General features: G+C 43.2%; 1 protein-coding gene across 4 annotated transcripts in view; it reads left to right on the forward strand.

Annotated features, from left to right (window-relative positions):
• The window catches only part of FLNA (filamin A), a 233,810-nt gene extending 215,440 nt beyond the window's left edge, over window positions 1–18,370 (forward strand). For all 4 annotated transcript variants that reach the window (XM_033922594.1, XM_033922576.1, XM_033922585.1 and 1 more), the window contains 15 exons: window positions 53–193; window positions 8,044–8,172; window positions 8,442–8,615; window positions 9,022–9,183; window positions 10,325–10,528; window positions 10,873–11,025; window positions 11,293–11,415; window positions 12,080–12,346; window positions 12,795–12,932; window positions 13,358–13,473; window positions 14,435–14,567; window positions 14,895–15,071; window positions 15,267–15,485; window positions 16,121–16,324; window positions 17,039–18,370. In XM_033922594.1, the coding sequence (XP_033778485.1) occupies window positions 53–193; window positions 8,044–8,172; window positions 8,442–8,615; window positions 9,022–9,183; window positions 10,325–10,528; window positions 10,873–11,025; window positions 11,293–11,415; window positions 12,080–12,346; window positions 12,795–12,932; window positions 13,358–13,473; window positions 14,435–14,567; window positions 14,895–15,071; window positions 15,267–15,485; window positions 16,121–16,324; window positions 17,039–17,226 (2,528 nt within the window). In that variant the 3' untranslated portion in view covers window positions 17,227–18,370. The remainder of the gene's footprint in view (window positions 1–52; window positions 194–8,043; window positions 8,173–8,441; window positions 8,616–9,021; window positions 9,184–10,324; window positions 10,529–10,872; window positions 11,026–11,292; window positions 11,416–12,079; window positions 12,347–12,794; window positions 12,933–13,357; window positions 13,474–14,434; window positions 14,568–14,894; window positions 15,072–15,266; window positions 15,486–16,120; window positions 16,325–17,038) is intronic.
• Window positions 18,371–18,620: the final 250 nt, after the last annotated feature.

Consider the following 18,620-nt stretch of genomic DNA (forward strand, 5'->3'; position numbering starts at 1 on the left):
GGATGGCTGTCCTAAAATGTTTCCATAGTACTAATCTCTGCTCTATCTACAGGAGAGGTCCACATGCCATCTGGAAAAGTAGCCAAGCCAGATATCAAGGACAATAAGGATGGCACAGTGACTGTGAGGTATTCCCCCAGTGAGGTTGGGCTGCACGAGATGGACATCAAATACGATGCCATGCACATACCAGGTACTATGCTATAAGAATATAGGCTGGCAGTGAGGAGAATCTCGTCTCACTATCCTAGAGTGTATAAAATCAAAGCTATTGGCCTTGGAAACAGTTAAGCAGCTGGCTCAGTTCCCAAGCACTTGTCAGATTTTTGTGACTTGTTGAAGAACCATGGGATGGAAGGAAATGTACATAGATGGATCAAAAATTGGCTGGCGGGTAGGAAGCAAAGGGTAGGAGTGAAGGGCCACTACTCAGACTGGAGAAGGGTCACGAGTGGCGTTCCGCAGGGGTCAGTAATTGGACCACTGCTGTTCAATGTATTTATTAATGACCTAGAAACGGACAAAGTGCAAGGTTATAAAAGTCGCAGATGACACACTTTTTAGTGGGGTTAGGACTAAGGAGGTCTTTGAAGATTTACAAAGGGACCTGAACAAACTGGGAGAGTGGACGGATAAATGGCAGATGAACTTTAATGTAGAGAAATGTAAAGTCTTGCATATAGGAAACAGAAATCCGGAGGGAGGAAGTGACATCACTCTACCGAATGGCAGAGTGATTTTCGAGCGTTGATGGGGCTTGAAAGTAATGGCGATTAAATTACTTCCCAAGTGAGACAGACCCCCCGAATGTTAACGCAGAAGTGGGTGGAGTGCATGGCGAGTCGACAAAAGCTGGACAAGTTCTGCTTTAACAAAACAACAAGTGGTAAACGGACGGCAAAAGCATCGGGGTCCCCAGTCGTAAACTCCAAGATGGCGTCTCCAGGGCAGTTTCAGCTGTCGCCAGTTGTAGCCGGGTCGGAAAATAATGCTGCAGCTCTGAAAATGATTTTGGAAGCTGGATTTCAGGACTTAAAGTTGGAAATAAAAGGGGTGAAGGAAGACCATAAGACAGCGCTCACTGAAATCGGAGCAGAAGTGAGTGATTTGGGAGGTCGGGTTGAGGCCTCCGAACACCATGTATTGCAGTTGGAAGGGGAGGTAATGGAAACCAAGACGGCGATGTCCCAGCAAGTAAAGGAGTTCACAGATCTACAAGCGCAAATTGAGGACTTAGAAAATAGGTCCAGGAGAAATAATCTGCTTTTTAAAGGGGTACCTGAATCTGACCAACATAAGAACTGTATGGAAGTGGTGAAAGATTTTTGCAGTCAGCTATTGGGGCCTGAAGAGACTGTGGATACAGCTAACATTATTATTTTAAGAGCACACCGCAGCTTGGGGGCGAGCAAACCAGGCACCCCAAAAGATGATATTGCATGTTTTGGAGACTATTTATTTAAAGAAAAAATTCTTTAAGTGGCCTGTAAGCGCCCACAATTTTCATGGAATGGAATTGTGGTGGGAGTTTTCCAAGATTTGGTTCTTACGACTTTAAGAAGAGAAGGGCCTTTTCGAGGTGACTCAGGTACTGCGTTTGGAGGGCCATCGTTATCATTGGTTGTTTCCTTTTGGAATGTGGTTGACTGTTAATGGAAAGTCACGCAGAGTGGATACGGTGAGAGATGCGTGGATTGCTCTGAAAGATTTGGGTTGTAATAACTTGCCTAGTGTTTCAACTGGAGCGACTTCAAAGAAAGTGGGGAGACCAGTGGAGGCCTCATGCATGGTTACTTGGTCGACTAAGAAGCTGCCATCCTCAGAGAATTGAACAGCAGCAAGACTGGAGTATAGATTTTGTTGGACTTGTTGGGGGCCCTTTAGACTAATTGAGGGTCCTTCAACTTGAGGCTTTGGGGGGGTTTGTTTTTATGAATGGTTAGTTACGCGACCCCCGGCTGGAAGAAAGATGCATGAGTGTTATTGGGGAGGGGGTGTGGATGAGTAGTGTGGGCTATATTGTGTGGTTGATATTTTGAGTAGATGATAACGGGGAAAATTGATGAAATATATGGGACTAGGATGGGAAGATGTTTTAAAGAGTGGTTATGATTGGGAAGTATATGGGGACAGTAGCCTTTTGGGGGAGACTTCATTCTTTCTCGATGGCTGGTCTGGCGGTGGCTGGATTGGTGTGTATGGGGGGAGGAGGGGAGGGGGGATTTGTGGGAAAATTGGAGGAGGTAGGGGGAATAGGAGGGTAGGATTCCAGAGTGATGTGCTTAGGATTGGATCTTGGAATATCAATGGGATGAATAGTCCTGGGAAAAGGAGTATTGTTTTCCGGGATATTTGTCTACTTCAAGAGACCCATCTAAGGCCCAGGGATGCGGGTTTTTTTTGGAGAACCCAGCATTTGAACATGTTTGGACACATCAAGGGCAAGATTATGTTAGGAAAAAGGGAGGGATTACAATTTTGGTAAAGGGTTTGGGTTTGGTTATTGAGCAGGTATATCGGGACCCTCAGGGGAGATGCTTGGCGTTGAGAGGGACTTTACAGGGGCAAAGAGTGACGATAGTGAATATCTATGGCCCCAATACTGCCCAAACTAAGTTTTTATCAGTCACTGCAGCGTGAGCTGCTAATATTCCTTCAGGGGGTGATACTTTTGGGGGGAGATTTTAATGTGTTTCCAAATGGGCGACTGGATCATTCTAAAGGGGGTGGAGATTCAATTAGGGGGCATACTCGGGTTTTTCGGGTATTTATGCATTCCTTGGGATTGGTAGACTGTTGGCGCCTTCTGCATGGGACCCAGCGTAATTATACTCATTACTGTCATGCGCAACAAACCTATACTAGGATAGATGAGACTCTGGGCTCATAGGAATCAATGGGAAAAGGTTAGGGGGGGGCTGAGATTGGAAATATTCAGGTGTCTGATCATGCTCCAGTGTGGGTGAAATGTACTGGGGTACTATCTGGGGGAGGAACCCACTACTGGAGGCTTAATGATTCTCTACTTAATACCCCAGAGGTGGAAGAGGAGAGTCTCTGTAGCATAGATAATTATCTGGAGTTTAATGATACAGGGGAGGTGTCAGATGGGATTCTATGGGATGCCTTAGTCCATTTTGCGGGGTGTTTTTATCAAGTGGGGAGCTCAATTTAAACATCGATGAACTCGAGCCCAGCTATGCTTAAGGGAATGCTTACTCTCCTTGGAGATGTTGCACAAGAGTACATCGGACCCCCACATGTTGGTGCAATTGCGTCAGATACGGAGGGAGTTGTTGCAACTTCAAATGGAAGAGTTTAATTATGTGCGAGAGTGCTTTCGGTCTTATAAGTATGAGCATAGTAATAAATGTAGTGCCCAATTAGCTCATTATATTAAAATTAAACAGGCAAAGACATCTATTACAGCGATTCGAGACAGTGGGGGGGCGGGTTCAGGTCACAGATAAAATATAGGTTGTTCCTTTTTGGAATATTATCGACAATTGTATAGTCTTGAAGAGAGCGGGAAAAAATGTTGGGGTACATCTTTTTCTAGACAAGGTAGATCTACCGGAGCTGTCTCCTGATGATCGGAAGTCGTTCAATGAACTGGTCACGTTGGGAGAAGTAATGGGGGTCATTCGGGGTGTAAAATCTGGTAAATCCCCGGGACTAGATGGCTATACGAGCCGCTTTTATAAGAAATTTGGACCACAGGTGGCCCCATTGTTAGTATGTATAATAAATGGGGTCTCAGAAGGGGGTCGCTTGTCGGATTCCATGGGGGAAGCGAGTATAGCGATCCTTCTGAAACCTGGGAAGGATCCGTTAAGTTGTAGTTCGTATAGACCTATTTCCCTGTTGCATATAGATGTTAAAATTATAGCAAAAGTTTTAGCTGTACATCTGGGTAAGCTTCTTCCCAGCTTAATTCACATGGATCAATCTGGTTTTATACAACAGAGGCAAGTGGGTAAAAACATTCGATGTACCTTACATTTGATGTGGCATGTGAGGTGAAACCGGGAACAGGCGATGTTGATGGTGATCGATGCTGAGAAAGCCTGTGATTGGGTATCTTGGGATTTCTTGTGGGCTGTTATGGAAAAGGTGGGATTGCGGGGACTCTTTAATGCTTAGGTTCGAGCGCTATATCAGGAGCCTCGGGCATGTCTTCGGATCAATCAAACCTAAACTGAATTTTTTTCCATTGCGCGGGGTACTCGACAGGGCTGCCCGCTGTCCCCATTACCTTTTGCTTTATCCATAGAACCATTGGCTGTATTTATTCGAAATCATCCTCGACTGAAGGGGATTCAGGTAGACGGCATTGAACATTGTATAGCCTTATTTGCCGACGATATTCTTTTGTACATGGGAGACCCAGATCGTTCTGTGGGACCCTTGTTACAAATCTTCGAGGAATATGGAGTAGTGTCCGGGTTTAAGATTAACTTAGATAAGACTGAAATAATGAATCTTACTTTAGGGCCATTACAGGTTGCTGATTTTCAGCGCCTATTTCCATTTAAATGGACATCCAAGGGTATTAAGTACTTAAGTATCTATTTATCAATGGACTCGGATACTTTATATGAGGCTAATTATGGGCCGATTCTTCTGAAAATTCGGGCGGACTTACAACTTTGGAATGGCGGGGTTGCTTGGGGGGAAGAGATGTGTGGGGATTGGGTTCTGTAATCTAAAAAGTTGAGCTTGTCTGCCTGTACTTCGTTTCGTTACCCTGTTTGGTGTGTTTGCTGAGCTCAACAAAATATATTTGAACAACTTTGGAATGGGCTGTGACTTTCATGGGGGGGACGTATTGCTGTCCTCCTGATGAATGTGTTACCCCTGTTATTATTTTTATTTCAGACTCTTCCTATTCCTTTGCCCACTCGACTGTTTAAGATTTTACAGTCAGAGTTTAGAAAGTTTATCTGGGCAAATAAAACGCCTAGAATCTCTCAGAGGGTAATGTGGGCAGATATAGGTCGGGGCGGTAAAGGGGTTCCCAATCTTAGATGGTATTATCAAGCAGCGCAACTACGGATGTTATTGGAATGGGAATTGAATCCACACAAGTGGGGAGTGTTGTTAGAGCAGTCTCTGATACCTCAACATAGATTGTCTACTGGGCTTTGGTCTTCGCAGACGATTCGACAGTGGAAATTGGAAACTGATAATCCCTATATATTGCACTTACTTACATTGTGGGGTAATTTGAGGAAGGAATGTAACCATGGGGTGGCCTTTTCTACCTTGGCCTCCTTGAGGGATGAACCCCAATTTTTGGTGGGTAAAACTAATCCAGTATTTGAAAGATGGGGACAGATTGGGTTGACCACCTTGTGAGATTTTTTACGTACAGGGACTTTTGATCTCGTTTGAAGCCTTATTACGCATTCCAGGGGTAAAATCGGGGGATTATCTGGCATACTTGCAAGTGAAGCATTACTTGGGGGCTCAGGGTTGGGATAAAACATCATTTTTTTGAAACTGAACATTTAGAACAATTATGGGTGACATTGCAGAAGGTGCCCAGGACCATCTCTGTTATATATAAATACCTACAAGGGAGAGAATTCCTAATTTGATTTACCGACAGCACTGGGAGAGGGATTTACATTGTATTGTTACTGTTAAAGAGTGGGATATTATTTGTGCCGAGGTGGGTAGAGTATCTGTTTGTGCATTAATCCAGGAAAATGCTTATAAAGTGTTGAGTCGCTGGTACTATACCCCAGAACATCTTCACAAGATGTACCCTCAGATCTCAGCTTGTTGGCGTTGTCACAATGCTGAAGGTAGTTTTCTTCATATATGGTGGGATTGTCCTGTGTTAATACCTTGTTGGACCATTGTAGTGAATTCTTTGTCCCACTTATTGGGGGTTCTGGTTCCCAACACTCCTCAATGTTGCTTACTGGGGTTATCTACTATTTGTGTGACAAGATGGCAAACACGCCTATTACGCATGGGGTTAGCAGCGATTAAATGTCTCATAGCTGCTTATTGGAAACAGTCCCTGGTACCAGATGAATATGAATGGAGGGTGAAGCTCTCAATGTTAGGGAAGATAGAAATTTATGTAGCTAAGCGTCGAGGGTATTATCAACAATCATTACAAACCTGGACTAGTGTTATTAAGAAATTGAAATTATTGAATGTATAGGACTATGGAGAGATCTTGATCCTATTGTGTATTTGATAGTGGGGGGAGGGGTGGATTTGAGTTGAGTTTTTTGGTGTATTTATTGTTGTTATTGTGGATGTTTATATATTAATGTCGATTTTGTACTCAGCAGTGTTGGTTCGCCGCTGAATTTTCTGTGTTTTATTGCTTATATAATTATTACTCCTTGTTTTGAATCTCAATAAAAAATTAAATTTAAAAAAAACACACACAAAAAAAAGGAAACAAACCCGATGTACAACTATACAATGGGAGGGCTGGTAATGGGTGAAAGTAGCCTAGAGAAGGACTTAGAGGTACTGGTGGATGAGACGATGAAGCTGTCAGCACAGTGCGCAGTGGCCTCAAAGAAGGCGAACAGAATGCTAGGTATTATAACCAGAACGAAGAATGTTATCCTGCCGTTATATCGGGCAATGGTGTGCCCGCATCTGGAGTACTGGCATCCAGTATTGGTCGCCGTACCTTAAGAAGGATATGGCAATACTCGAGAGGGTTCAGAAAAGAGCGATGCGACTGATAAAAGGTATGGAAAACCTTTCATATGCTGAGAGATTAGAGAAACTGGGGTTCTTTTCCCTGGAGAAGCAGATCATGAAGGGCATAGAGAAAGTGGATAGGGACAGATTCTTCAAACTACAAGAACGAGAGGGCATTCGGAAAAATTAAGAGGGGACAGATTCAGAACCAATGCTAGGAAGTTCTTCTTTATCCAGAGGGTGGTGGACACCTGGAATGCGCTTCTAAAGGGTGTGATAGGACAAAGTACGCTATTGGGTTTCAAGAAGGGATTAGATGATTTCCTGAAGGAAAAGGGGATTGAAGGGTATAGATAGAGAATTACTGTACAGGTCCTGGACCTGATGGGCCGCCGCATGAGCGGACTGCTGGGCGCAATGGACCTCTGGTCTGACCCAGCAGAGGCATTTCTTCTGTTATGTTATGATCACCAAGGTGATGACATTTTAGTGCAGAAGGCAGTGATCCCCATATAAGCTGGCACACTTATACATATAAAAAGAAGCCATTAAGCCCAACTTTGCTATTTATAATTGTTTTTATTTGAGTGGTCAATAAACCTGTGGTTTTTCCAGTTTGACTCCACTTTGCTGCCTTCTGATTGCTGGCATTGTTTGCAATTTCCCTCGGTTTTAGGGGCCTCCCAATCTTAGGTAGCAATTTTGCCTTTTAATGGGCAGAGAATCAATAGTACTACCAGACAATGATTTTGGGAGATTAGAACACACATTCAAAATGGCATTTTTTAGTGACTAATACAGGTTAGTTAACTATACAATTGTTTTGTGAAGGTGACTTTGTTAGTGTTTCAAAGAAGAGCCTAATTATTTATTCGATTTTTTTTTAGCCCGTCCTCCAAAAGAGCCCAGAACGGGTTTCAATGAATATATTGGTGCATTAAAATTATAAGTAAGATAGGTACTTAGAAATTCCCTTACTGTCCCGAAGGCTCACAATCTAACTAAAGTACCAGGAAAAATGACAATTAGAAGAGTAATAAAGAAAGAAAATAGAGAGAGAGAGGAGAAAAATAAGAAAATAAACATACTAATAAGATTACAATGATCTAAAGGAATTTGAAAGGTTAAAAAGAGGGGAGATAAGAATAGATGCAGAGGGAGAACCGTTGAGGCAATAGAATTCTGGGGAAATTTAAATGAAATTTGAATGATAAAATAAAACAAAATAAGTGGTTGCCTGCGTAGCTTGCTACAGGTGTCTGTCTGAAGTAGTCAACAGAATAATAATGAATCGGACTCTTCAGGTTGGTGTTTTGTGTGTTGTTGTTTTTTTAACCTACACTGCTTTTCTTCCATCTATTAAAGGAAGCCCCCTCCAGTTCTATGTGGACTATGTCAACAGTGGCCATGTCACAGCATATGGGCCAGGGCTTATTCACGGCACAGTGAACAAGCCTGCTGTCTTCACTGTGAACACCAAGGATGCAGGAGAAGGTGAGCACTGCCAACTGCTGGAAGGGGTATTAAAGGACACCCAAGGGAAGGGAGGGCCTATTACCTAATGGAAGATGAGTTTGTATTGACATGCCAATGCAACACAAGTCAGATATTGGTGTCTGCCCTCTCCAACCTCTCGGCTTAAAAGAAAAAATTGGGGAGAGATGGCAAGAAGTTTTGAACTCTTAATGTAACACTGTTCAGGTCACATGGAATTTTTCCCTTTGTTTGAAGGACATTCTCTAACACATTGTCTGATTTTGCAGGGGGTCTGTCATTGGCCATAGAGGGCCCTTCCAAAGCGGACATCAGCTGCACAGATAACCAGGATGGGACTTGCACAGTGTCCTACTTGCCTATGCTACCTGGAGATTATAAGATCTTAGTCAAGTACAACGAAAAGCACATCCCAGGCAGTCCATATGTGGCGAAGATCACTGGTAGGCTTTGTTTGGGGCAAGAGGGAGGTAACAACATGTTCAGATTCTAGTGTTGCAAGCCTCAGTTGAAGCACTAGTACAAAGACCCTGTCAGCTACTCTACATATATCCATTTGTGATGTTTAAATTGGGAGCCCTTCTTTGGTTTATGGGATACTCCACAGTGTGCTGTAGAAACTTTGGAAATTATTAGTAAAGCATTAGTGTTTCCTGTCAAATTATTAAAAGAAAAATGTCCTATAAATTTAGCAAACAAGTGACCTTTAGGTCCGACAACTCTAAGACCCTCAGTCCTGAAGTTAAAGGGTGTCAAAGTGCAATCGCAGAAGCCTACCACTGGCCAGCTTTTCATATCTACTGAAGTTTTTGACAGGACTGAAAATCTCTCTGTATTTCTCCCTTGTAGGTGATGATAGCATGCGCATGTCCCAGTTGAAGGTGGGTTCCACTGCTGATATTCCCCTGAACATCACTGAGACGGACCTCAGCCAGCTGACCGCTACTGTGACATCACCCTCTGGTCGTGAGGAGCCATGCCTGCTGAAGAGGCTACGCAATGGCCACATTGGTAAGTGTGTGTATGGTTGGGGAGGAGGTGAGATGTAAAGCTGGGATAACCTATAGCCTACTTTTTGTTGACAAAAGTTTTTAGCTGCTTCAAATTAAGGCATGCCTACTCCTCACCAGGAGCCTGACTTGCATTTAATGAGCTCTTAAGATTCAATAATAGAATGTACATTCCTGTTATACACAGGAGGTACAGAGAGGGACGTCAGAATAATGAGCCAAGAAGCAGGGTTCAGCTTTTCCCACTGACACTTAAGAACTTGAGCAAATCGCATTAGTGTTTATATTCCCCCTTCTTCTACTGAACTGCGCTAGCGGTTTTAGCATGGGGAGTCGCGCTGAATGGCCCGCGCTGCTCCCAATGCTCCATTGAGTTCTTATGAGCGGGAGTAGCGGGGGTCATTCAGCGCGGCTCCTTGTGCTAAAACCGCTAGCACGGTTTAGTAGCAGAGGCTCATTGTCTCAGGTGCCAACTTAAAATTACTAAACTAAAACTTAATTTTAGTTGAAATCTGTTTTTATTAAGAAGCAAACCATGCAGCAACAAATTCAAACAGACAAGAATTCAAGTAAAAAAAAAAAAAAAAGACAAGGCTCCCCCCCTCAAGAGGACTGGACTCTGATGTCCTCTCAGGTTACCAAGAGCCCCAAACCGCCAAACCCCCTCCCCCCCCAGATCAGACAGGCGGAACGGAATACAACTGCAGTCTTCAAAATACGACTACGAACCCTAGACCAGGTCTTCAACCAAAAGGTGCTCGACTCTGTTTATTAAACACTTTGGAAACTAAGCCATTCTAGATTACATTCTTCTATATTTATATTATTGTAAACCAAGTTTTCAGAGCTTTCTAAAATAAAACGAAGGGGCCTAGACTTCTGAATCTCTTAAGTTCTGTTTTATGCCTAAGGGACAGAAATGTAAGTTTTTATTTATTTGAACTCCTAGCGAGATGAGATCTGTGTACATTCCAATCTAAAGAACCAAAGTAAAAGATGCCAAAGAGCATTTTAAATGCAATACAAACGCACTTAAATTTAATTATAAAGATACACTGGAAGCCAATGTGATTGCTTGAGCAATGGGGTTACGTGATCCTTCCTTTGTTTTGACTTATTCTCTTCCCTTCCTTCCCCCCCAGGTATTTCCTTTGTACCCAAGGAGATTGGGGAACATATGGTCAGCATCAAGAAGAATGGCTTGCACATCCCCAACAGCCCCATCATGGTGATGATCAGCCAGTCTGAAATTGGTGATGCCAGCCGGGTGCGAGTGTCTGGGCAGGGGCTCGTAGAGGGGCGTACTTTTGAACCTGCAGACTTCATCATTGACACCACGGAAGCAGGTGCGTAGGGTGGTATGCACTGGTTCATCCTGTATAAATTTGAGCTCTCGGGGCTTTGGGCATCAAACATGAGCAATAGACATTTCTTTAGAAATAAGGGATTGCTCTCAAGTGAAGCATTATATTTTACACTCTTTAAAACTAGTGTTCAGGTGGTATGTCATTAACATTTGCTGGTCACTTGCTCCCATCCCCCCGTCCCAATTTTCCTTGCCAACCCTTTTTTAGGTAGGGGCTCTTTAAATCTGCTTTTCTTTCAGGTATGTCACCCTGTACTAAAAAATTGCAAGCATGAAAAATGTTTTGAATATAAGTGAATGTTTGTAATGTTTTATATTCTAAAGGTTATGGAGGTCTTAGCCTCTCAATTGAGGGCCCCAGCAAGGTGGACATAAATACTGAGGATTTAGAAGATGGGACCTGTAAGGTTACCTACTGCCCCACAGAACCTGGAAACTACATCATAAACATTAAGTTTGCTGACCAGCATGTTCCAGGTGTGCAGATAATTTGGCTTTTATGTGTACTGCTGTCACATCCTCCTCTGGAACAGTCGCCACATACACACTTGGAATGTGTTCTGGACGGGCTATATAAGTAATCGGTGCCTGCACATGTTAAAAAATTGGATTTAATTTCTTGATGTACTGCAATTTACAATAATGTCATAGCAGTTTGCATGTAATATTTCAAGCATATACAATTATACAAAACATTACAACAAAGTTCTGGGATGGGCTGTAATGTCCTTGTATCCTACCCAGGAAGCCCATTCTCTGTGAAAGTGACTGGTGAGGGACGCATGAAGGAGAGCATCACCCGTCGTCGCCATGCCCCTTCAGTCGCCAATGTTGGCAGCCACTGTGACCTCAGCTTGAAGATTCCAGGTGAACTGGGGGTGGAAAGCAGAAAATTTGGGGGCAGGTGGTTTGAGGTTGGATTGGCTCAGGTTTTTTAGATACAAATTAGAATATGGTTTTGAATGAAAGCTGCGTTGATAGGGTACCGAAGATGCCATGTGGTTGGTTACTCTGACCTAATAGCCCAGGCATAAATTTGCAAGCCTAGTAAAGCAGTATGGACTGCTCAATCATGCTTTCTGTGAATGTTAAGGGACTTGCTAGTTGCCATAGCCTCTAGAGATTTGCCAGGGCTCTTACTGTGCTTTCTACATATGCCTTGGTCATCCATTAGTCCTTGGTGGTCTTTGAGAAACCCAAAGACTTGAGGATCATGGTTTGAAGCAGGAGGGAGGTTCAATTCTGAGATGATGATGCTTAGGACAGTGGAGTAATTTTCATTCCTTTTTAAGTGGGACAAGTAGGTGCAAAATTTGTGTTGACTTCTGTCAGCAAGATAGAGTCCAGATAGAATAATTTAACCTCAAATCTTTTTCATGGAGAATTTTTTTTTTTTTAATGTGATACACCCTTGTAGGGGCAAGACATGGGGAACTTTATCCCAAAATTATTTTTATTCTTTGTATGCTGTGGGCTGACCCAATTGTTTTTCACCATATTTAATCTTTTTTTTTTTTTTTTTTTTTTAAAGAAATTGATATCCATGACATGAAAGCGCAGGTGACCAGCCCATCGGGAAAGATTCATGATGCCAAGATCATGGAAGGGGACAACAATACCTACTGCATTCGCTTTGTGCCTTCAGAGATGGGGGTCCACACAGTGAATGTCAAGTACAAGGGTCAGCATGTGCCAGGCAGTCCTTTCCAGTTCACCGTTGGCCCTCTGGGTGAAGGAGGGGCCCACAAAGTCCGGGCTGGGGGACCAGGCTTGGAACGAGCAGAGACTGGAATGCCAGGTATTGCGCATCCCCCACCTGTTTCCCTAGCCTTGCTGCTACTAATGGGAAGGGTCTCTTGATGCCATAAAAAAACCCCACCAAGTTAGAAATATTGGCTTCTAATTCTCAATTGCATACCAGTCCATTATAAATCATAAAGTGCATGCAAATTTATACCATTCACTCTTTTTTTTTTTTTAGCATCTTCGGAAGTTAGTACAGTAACTCTTCATTAATGTGCTTTTTGAAGGGCTGCATAAATCGTCACCGATCCAATTTTTTATTTTAGTTTTTCTTTGTTCATACTTGTATTCTTATAACTTTTCATACTTTCAATGTTTAAATATATAAATAAATTGATCTAAAAATTACTTATCTTAAATGCAATTCTGTTGGCTGGGGACTTCTGCCATAGTATGATTTGTTCATGTATCTGAAAATTGAATCTCATGTATTGTTTCACTAGCGGAATTCAGCATTTGGACACGGGAGGCTGGAGCTGGTGGTCTCTCCATTGCAGTGGAAGGCCCTAGTAAGGCAGACATTGCCTTTGAAGACCGAAAGGATGGGTCCTGTGGAGTGTCATATGTTGTGCAGGAACCTGGTGGGTGGAAATTGCATGTGTGTAATGGATTGTAGTGGCTTGGGTAGGGGTCAACATTCTTAACTGTGTGTACAGTACTGGTTGGTAGGAATTAGTCTGCAAAAACTGAGTGATCAAGCTAGTTAAGTTTCTGGTAGTGAAATTTAGCACAAGAAGACATAATGACAGGATAGTTGTGATTTGAGCCTTGGGAGACAGGAGCATTTCAAGTGAGGCTGATATGGTGGCCACTTGAAGATAGTTGAGGCTTGGGAGTGGAAGAACTTAGCATGCAGCTGTAGTAGGCATTCGAGGGAGACGGGTGGAAACAAAAGGTTTAAGTACTTAAACTGCCTCAACACTTGCATTCAACAGGTTTGGTAACCTGTTTTTGGGATGGGGTGAGGTAGACCAGTCTTAAGTCATGGTATATTTGTTTTTTGCAGGTGACTATGAAGTCTCAGTCAAGTTTAATGATGACCACATCCCTGATAGTCCTTTTGTGGTACCAGTTTCCACCCCATCAGAGGATGCCCGCAGGCTTACTGTTTCTAGTCTTCAGGTGAGGCACTGGGAAAAACCATCTTCTCTGCTCCCTCTCAGCTGGGGGGTGGGCTGCGAGGCCCTTCACCTCCTGGAGCCACAGGTTGTAGGGTAGAGCTGGGCACCAGATGACTAACTCTTGTTCTACAGACAGAAGTGGACTTCAGTAGTTTCTGTAACATCCTTTTTTTTAGCAGTGGTTGATCTTGTGTGCTTAGATTATTGTGCTCAAATGAATCCCTGATTTAGGTAAATAATGCTTGTGGTTGGGGGGGGGGTGCATGGCAGCACTTCTTTCTGCTTGATCTTTTTCAAATCCTCAGTCAAGTTGGGTAGAGTAAGCCACAGGAAGCGATTGGTACAGTCGGTGATTGGTACAGTTGGTGGCTGGGAAGGGGGGTTAAAGTGTGCAACTTGTTTTTTATCATGCTTTTACTACAGGTTAGGGTAACCCATAACTCTGCATAAGCCATGGCACAATATTGAAGCAAGCTAGATCTTCCTCTATGGTCTTAGTGGCTCCAGGAAGGTGCAGGAATCGCCCCTACCCTCAGCCATCCCAGGGCAGCTCATGCTGTGTTTTTCTCGTGCCTTTTTTAAAGGCTTTAAACAGGGACTTTCTTGGCATGTGGTGGCTATGTCCTCCACCAGCAGAGCTAGTGTTTAAAGAGGGAGAGATGTGTGCAGGGGTTGACACTAGCTGTATATAAATACCTTTGTGTATGTTTGTGTGGTCCAGTAGTTATTTGAATGGGAAGTGAATCCACCTTCCATTAAATACTCTCCCTCTTTAAACTGCTTAGCTTTGAAGAGGTAAGATTAAGAAGTATTTGTAGTGTGCGCTTGATAGTGGATGTACAGAGTCCTGGGGTTGTCGGCTGTTAAGTCGCATTCATGGCAGTAATGTCCTCTTCCAACGGGAGAGCCCCTATGCCTACTCTGTTGCAGATGCTTCTCTAACTGATGTCATGTGATTCCAGGAGTCAGGGTTAAAGGTCAACCAACCAGCCTCTTTTGCAGTAAGTCTCAATGGTGCCAAGGGGGTCCTAGATGCAAAGGTGCACAGCCCGTCTGGAGCCTTGGAAGAATGCTACGTGACTGAGCTTGATGAAGGTAAAGGGGAAAGCAAGGGTATTTCCCCCACCTTCCCAGTTTGGTTCTGAAAGGTTTAAGATGTTGGGCTGCTTGGGCATAAACAAGTCGAACGTCTTTTCCAAGAACCTCAGCTTAGTGTACTGTCTGAAGAGAGCTAATGCTAGAAGTTTCATTTTATGGTCTTGGATGATGCTGTAACATGTTTGCCAGTATAGTAAAAGCTTATTTACCACACAACTTTCCAAGACCACCATTAATCTTAGGCAAAACAAGCTTAAATGTGAAAAGGGGTTCGCAATGGAAATAGGCCTTCAGCCTTTTTTAAAGTCTCTGTCTTATTTTCAGATAAGTATGCAGTGCGTTTCATTCCTCATGAAAACGGTCTGTATGTGGTTGATGTGAAGTTCAATGGCTCCCACATCCCTGGCAGCCCTTTCAAGATCCGGGTAGGAGATCCTAGCCAAGCTGGTGATCCTGGCATGGTGTCCGCATATGGTGCAGGCCTTGAAGGAGGCACCACAGGTAAGAAGCCCTGCCCTTGGGTAATAGGGGGTGGGTGGAACAGAGTATATGGAGTTTCATCCAAGTTTGTTTTCCTAAGAGGGGAGGGTGGTAGAAACAGAGAAGTCTCCTTTCAAATATTTGGAAATTTAGGCTTCCCATACAGATTTCATAGCCCAGGACATTGGTATCAATGGAAATTACATTATATTACAGGTGTGGCAGCAGAATTTATTGTAAACACTACGAAGGCTGGCCCTGGAGCACTGTCTGTCACAATTGATGGACCCTCCAAGGTCAAGATGGACTGTCAAGAGTGTGCAGAAGGTTACAAAGTCATATACACACCCATGGCCCCTGGAAACTACCTGATCTCTATCAAGTATGGAGGACCTTACCACATTGTAGGCAGTCCCTTTAAGGCAAAAGTTACTGGTGAGTCTGTACCGAGGTGAAGGCACAAATCATTCTAATACCCCTTCTGTGGTAATGTTAGCAAGTGTAAATTGTTACTCCTTTCAAATGCTGTTTGCACATCCCCTCCTATTGGGAATAACTGTCCAGGGCACATAGTTCTTGAAAAAATGAAATGCAATTGGATGGTGGAAGAATTGTGTGCTGTATGGCTTCATCTACTGCCAGCCCAGATTTCTAGTTCTAAGACTAGGAATAGGTAGAGGGAGGAAAAGCAGAGCAAGAGTTGCAAAAATACTCGACCTGTTCTGGGTGCTAATGTTCAGTTACAGCTATGAACATGAAATTAGCTTCCACCTTCTTTAAGACTGCAAGCCTGAAATCCCTTTCCTGGACTGGAGGTTTGAGTGGAGAAATGTGCTATTGTAAGGTCTCCAGCCTGATACATGAAAAATGGTTCTTTTGTAGAATTTTTCACACATGTTGCTCTTGACAGCTAAACAGTGGCTGTCAACTTGTGGCATGTTAAGTTAGTGGTGCAGTTAGCTCAAAGGGAATCCCCACTTGTGAATTTCTTGCATCCATTCCAGTAGATCTAGGATTCTCAAAAATGGTTGGGATTAACCTAAGCAAGTATATGATTTCTCTCCTCACAGGGTCTCGTCTGGTGAGCAGTCACAGTCTACACGAAACATCCTCTGTATTTGTAGATTCCATCCCCAAGGCAGATGCAGTCACAGTACAGGGAGTGGCACCCAAGCTCGTATCGGATGCTAGTAAAGTGGTGACCAAGGGACTTGGTCTTAACAAGGCCTTCGTGGGCCAGAAGAACTCGTTCACAGTGGACTGCAGCAAAGCAGGTAGGTGTCTCCACTAAACCTGTGGTGTGATTTTAGTTGCTAGGCTTCAAAAAACCAAAAAATATAAATACCGATACTCTAAGAACTTCTACTGAAAAATTGGTAAAGCTCTCCCTATAAACCCAGTCCAAGGATGACAGCTGCACTGAAATTTCCAAAATTAAATAAAGGGGTTTCAGTACAGGCTCAATTATCCCTACGAATGACCAAAAGCACCAGACCCGAAGATCTAAATAAACCCTGCCCAGTACATCATAAATACCCTTATTTAGAACGTTTAATTAATAATATTCAATAAATATAATGTGCAAACGTGCATCTAATCAGGGAATAAAAGGAGGGGAAGAAGTATTTGAAACCCCCCCACAAAAATCAATATCAAATCAAGGGTCAGTGAAATAATTTCATAAATATATAAAATGGTAGCTTCAAGAGTTCATAAATTCATAGATTTGAAAAGTTCAAAGTTCAATTCATTTCATATATCACCATTGTGTCTCCGTTCATCAATTCATAAAGAGTAAATAGCAAAAATATGAAAAACACTCCAAACTTGCATCAGTTTTAGTGATTTTAGTGTCATCAACAGGAGGAAATGGATCTTGCCAAGCTTTTTCAGAGAATGCATATGGGCATTAGGGAGTGGGAGTATTCACACCTGAGCTGGCGCAGACCCAGCAAAGTATTAATAGTATTTTTTGTTTGTTCTCTCAGGAAATAACATGCTACTGGTGGGTGTCCATGGCCCCAGGACACCATGTGAGGAGATTGTGGTGAAGCATCTGGGAAATCGCCTCTACAGTGTCACATATCAACTGAAGGAGAAGGGAGACTATGTGTTGGTTGTAAAGTGGGGAGAGGACCATATCCCTGGAAGCCCCTTCTATGTATCTGTCCCTTAATATCCCCCATTGCCTTCATGTGCTGTGCCATGCCCCAAAAGGGAATACATTCTATCCTCCCTGCCATCCCCTCACCCTCAGTGTGACGTACATGTTCTATTTAGGGTAAGTGAAGGTGATAGTTCTGCACTGCGTGTTCCCAGTTGTAAGACTCCTTTTTTTATGTTGGGAGTAACAATGGAACTTTTTGAAAGGAGCCAAGCCAAAGCTTATGAGGTTACTTAGTGTTGGGGTTGGGGAAGAGATTGAGGGAACTGCATAATGGTTTTCTCTTTGCACTTGTCTTTGGTTAGAAAGTCAACCCGCACATTTTGGGATTTTTTTCCCTTTGGTAGACTTGACATGTCTCTTGTACACGTCGCCTTCTCTTCCCTTGGCATGTATACATATTTCCCCCTTGGGTCCAACTTCTGCGAGCAGGTTACACAGCGTTGATGGGAGCTCTCCTTTAGCTCACTGCTGCAGGAGAAGAGGGTTTGTGGGGTGTCTGATCCCTGTATCTTTAATACTGTACTAGTCTGTAGTCGTCCCCCCCTGTCTGTATCCACCTACAATACCTCTTGAATATTTTCTTCTATATTCCCTACAGTACTCAATTTTCTGCATTTTCAAGTGGTCCCTCCAAACTTCAACTTTGTAGCATGAGCTTGGATACAAACCACTGCCTTATGCAGCCATCTGCATCTATGGGGTAGGTTAGTTTCCCCACCCTGCATCTAACCTTTGTAGGCCGTATCCTGTGGAAGAGGGTGGGGGAGGGTGTCTTAAAGATGGTCACCATAAAACTAAATAGGCCTGGCTGTTTCTGGTCTTCCTGAAACCCCAGATCCTCAGGGGTTAGCAATAATTGTAAAACTTGGCTCCTCTACCACTACTGTCCCTCTCGGAGCACCAGTCCCTCCCTAAACACACTGTTCCTGTGCCCCTTCCAAACATTAGTTGATTTATCTCTATTTATACATGTACAATGCATACTTGGATAGGGGAATGGGATGTCAGCAACAGCTGCTGCATCTTCAGCTGCTTGACACGTAACAAAACCTTGTCGTTTAGATATTTTTTAAAAATTTAAAGATTATTTTTTTGTGCACGACAAGATCTCTTGCTCTAAAATTTAAATAAAGCTGTTCAATTCTTGAAGGTCCTTGGTGCTTCTTTTTAGTATTCATAGCGGGGCTCCAAATTGTAAAGACTGCCATAACTGAATTTGATTGCCTTTTCATGCAGCTCAGGTGAGATGATTCTCTGGTGTGAAAATAACTCACCCAAGTTCTACAGAATACAGTCCACACATGTGCACACAAGACACAGCTCTGAAGCAGGACCAGTAACTCACTTTGGGGGGAGCTCCTTCTCCATTTTCTGCCCTGGGACTCGGCATGTCTGTCAGGCTT

The sequence above is a fragment of the Geotrypetes seraphini genome, chromosome 1, assembly GCF_902459505.1.
Source record: "Geotrypetes seraphini chromosome 1, aGeoSer1.1, whole genome shotgun sequence".
Taxonomy (NCBI): domain Eukaryota; kingdom Metazoa; phylum Chordata; class Amphibia; order Gymnophiona; family Dermophiidae; genus Geotrypetes; species Geotrypetes seraphini.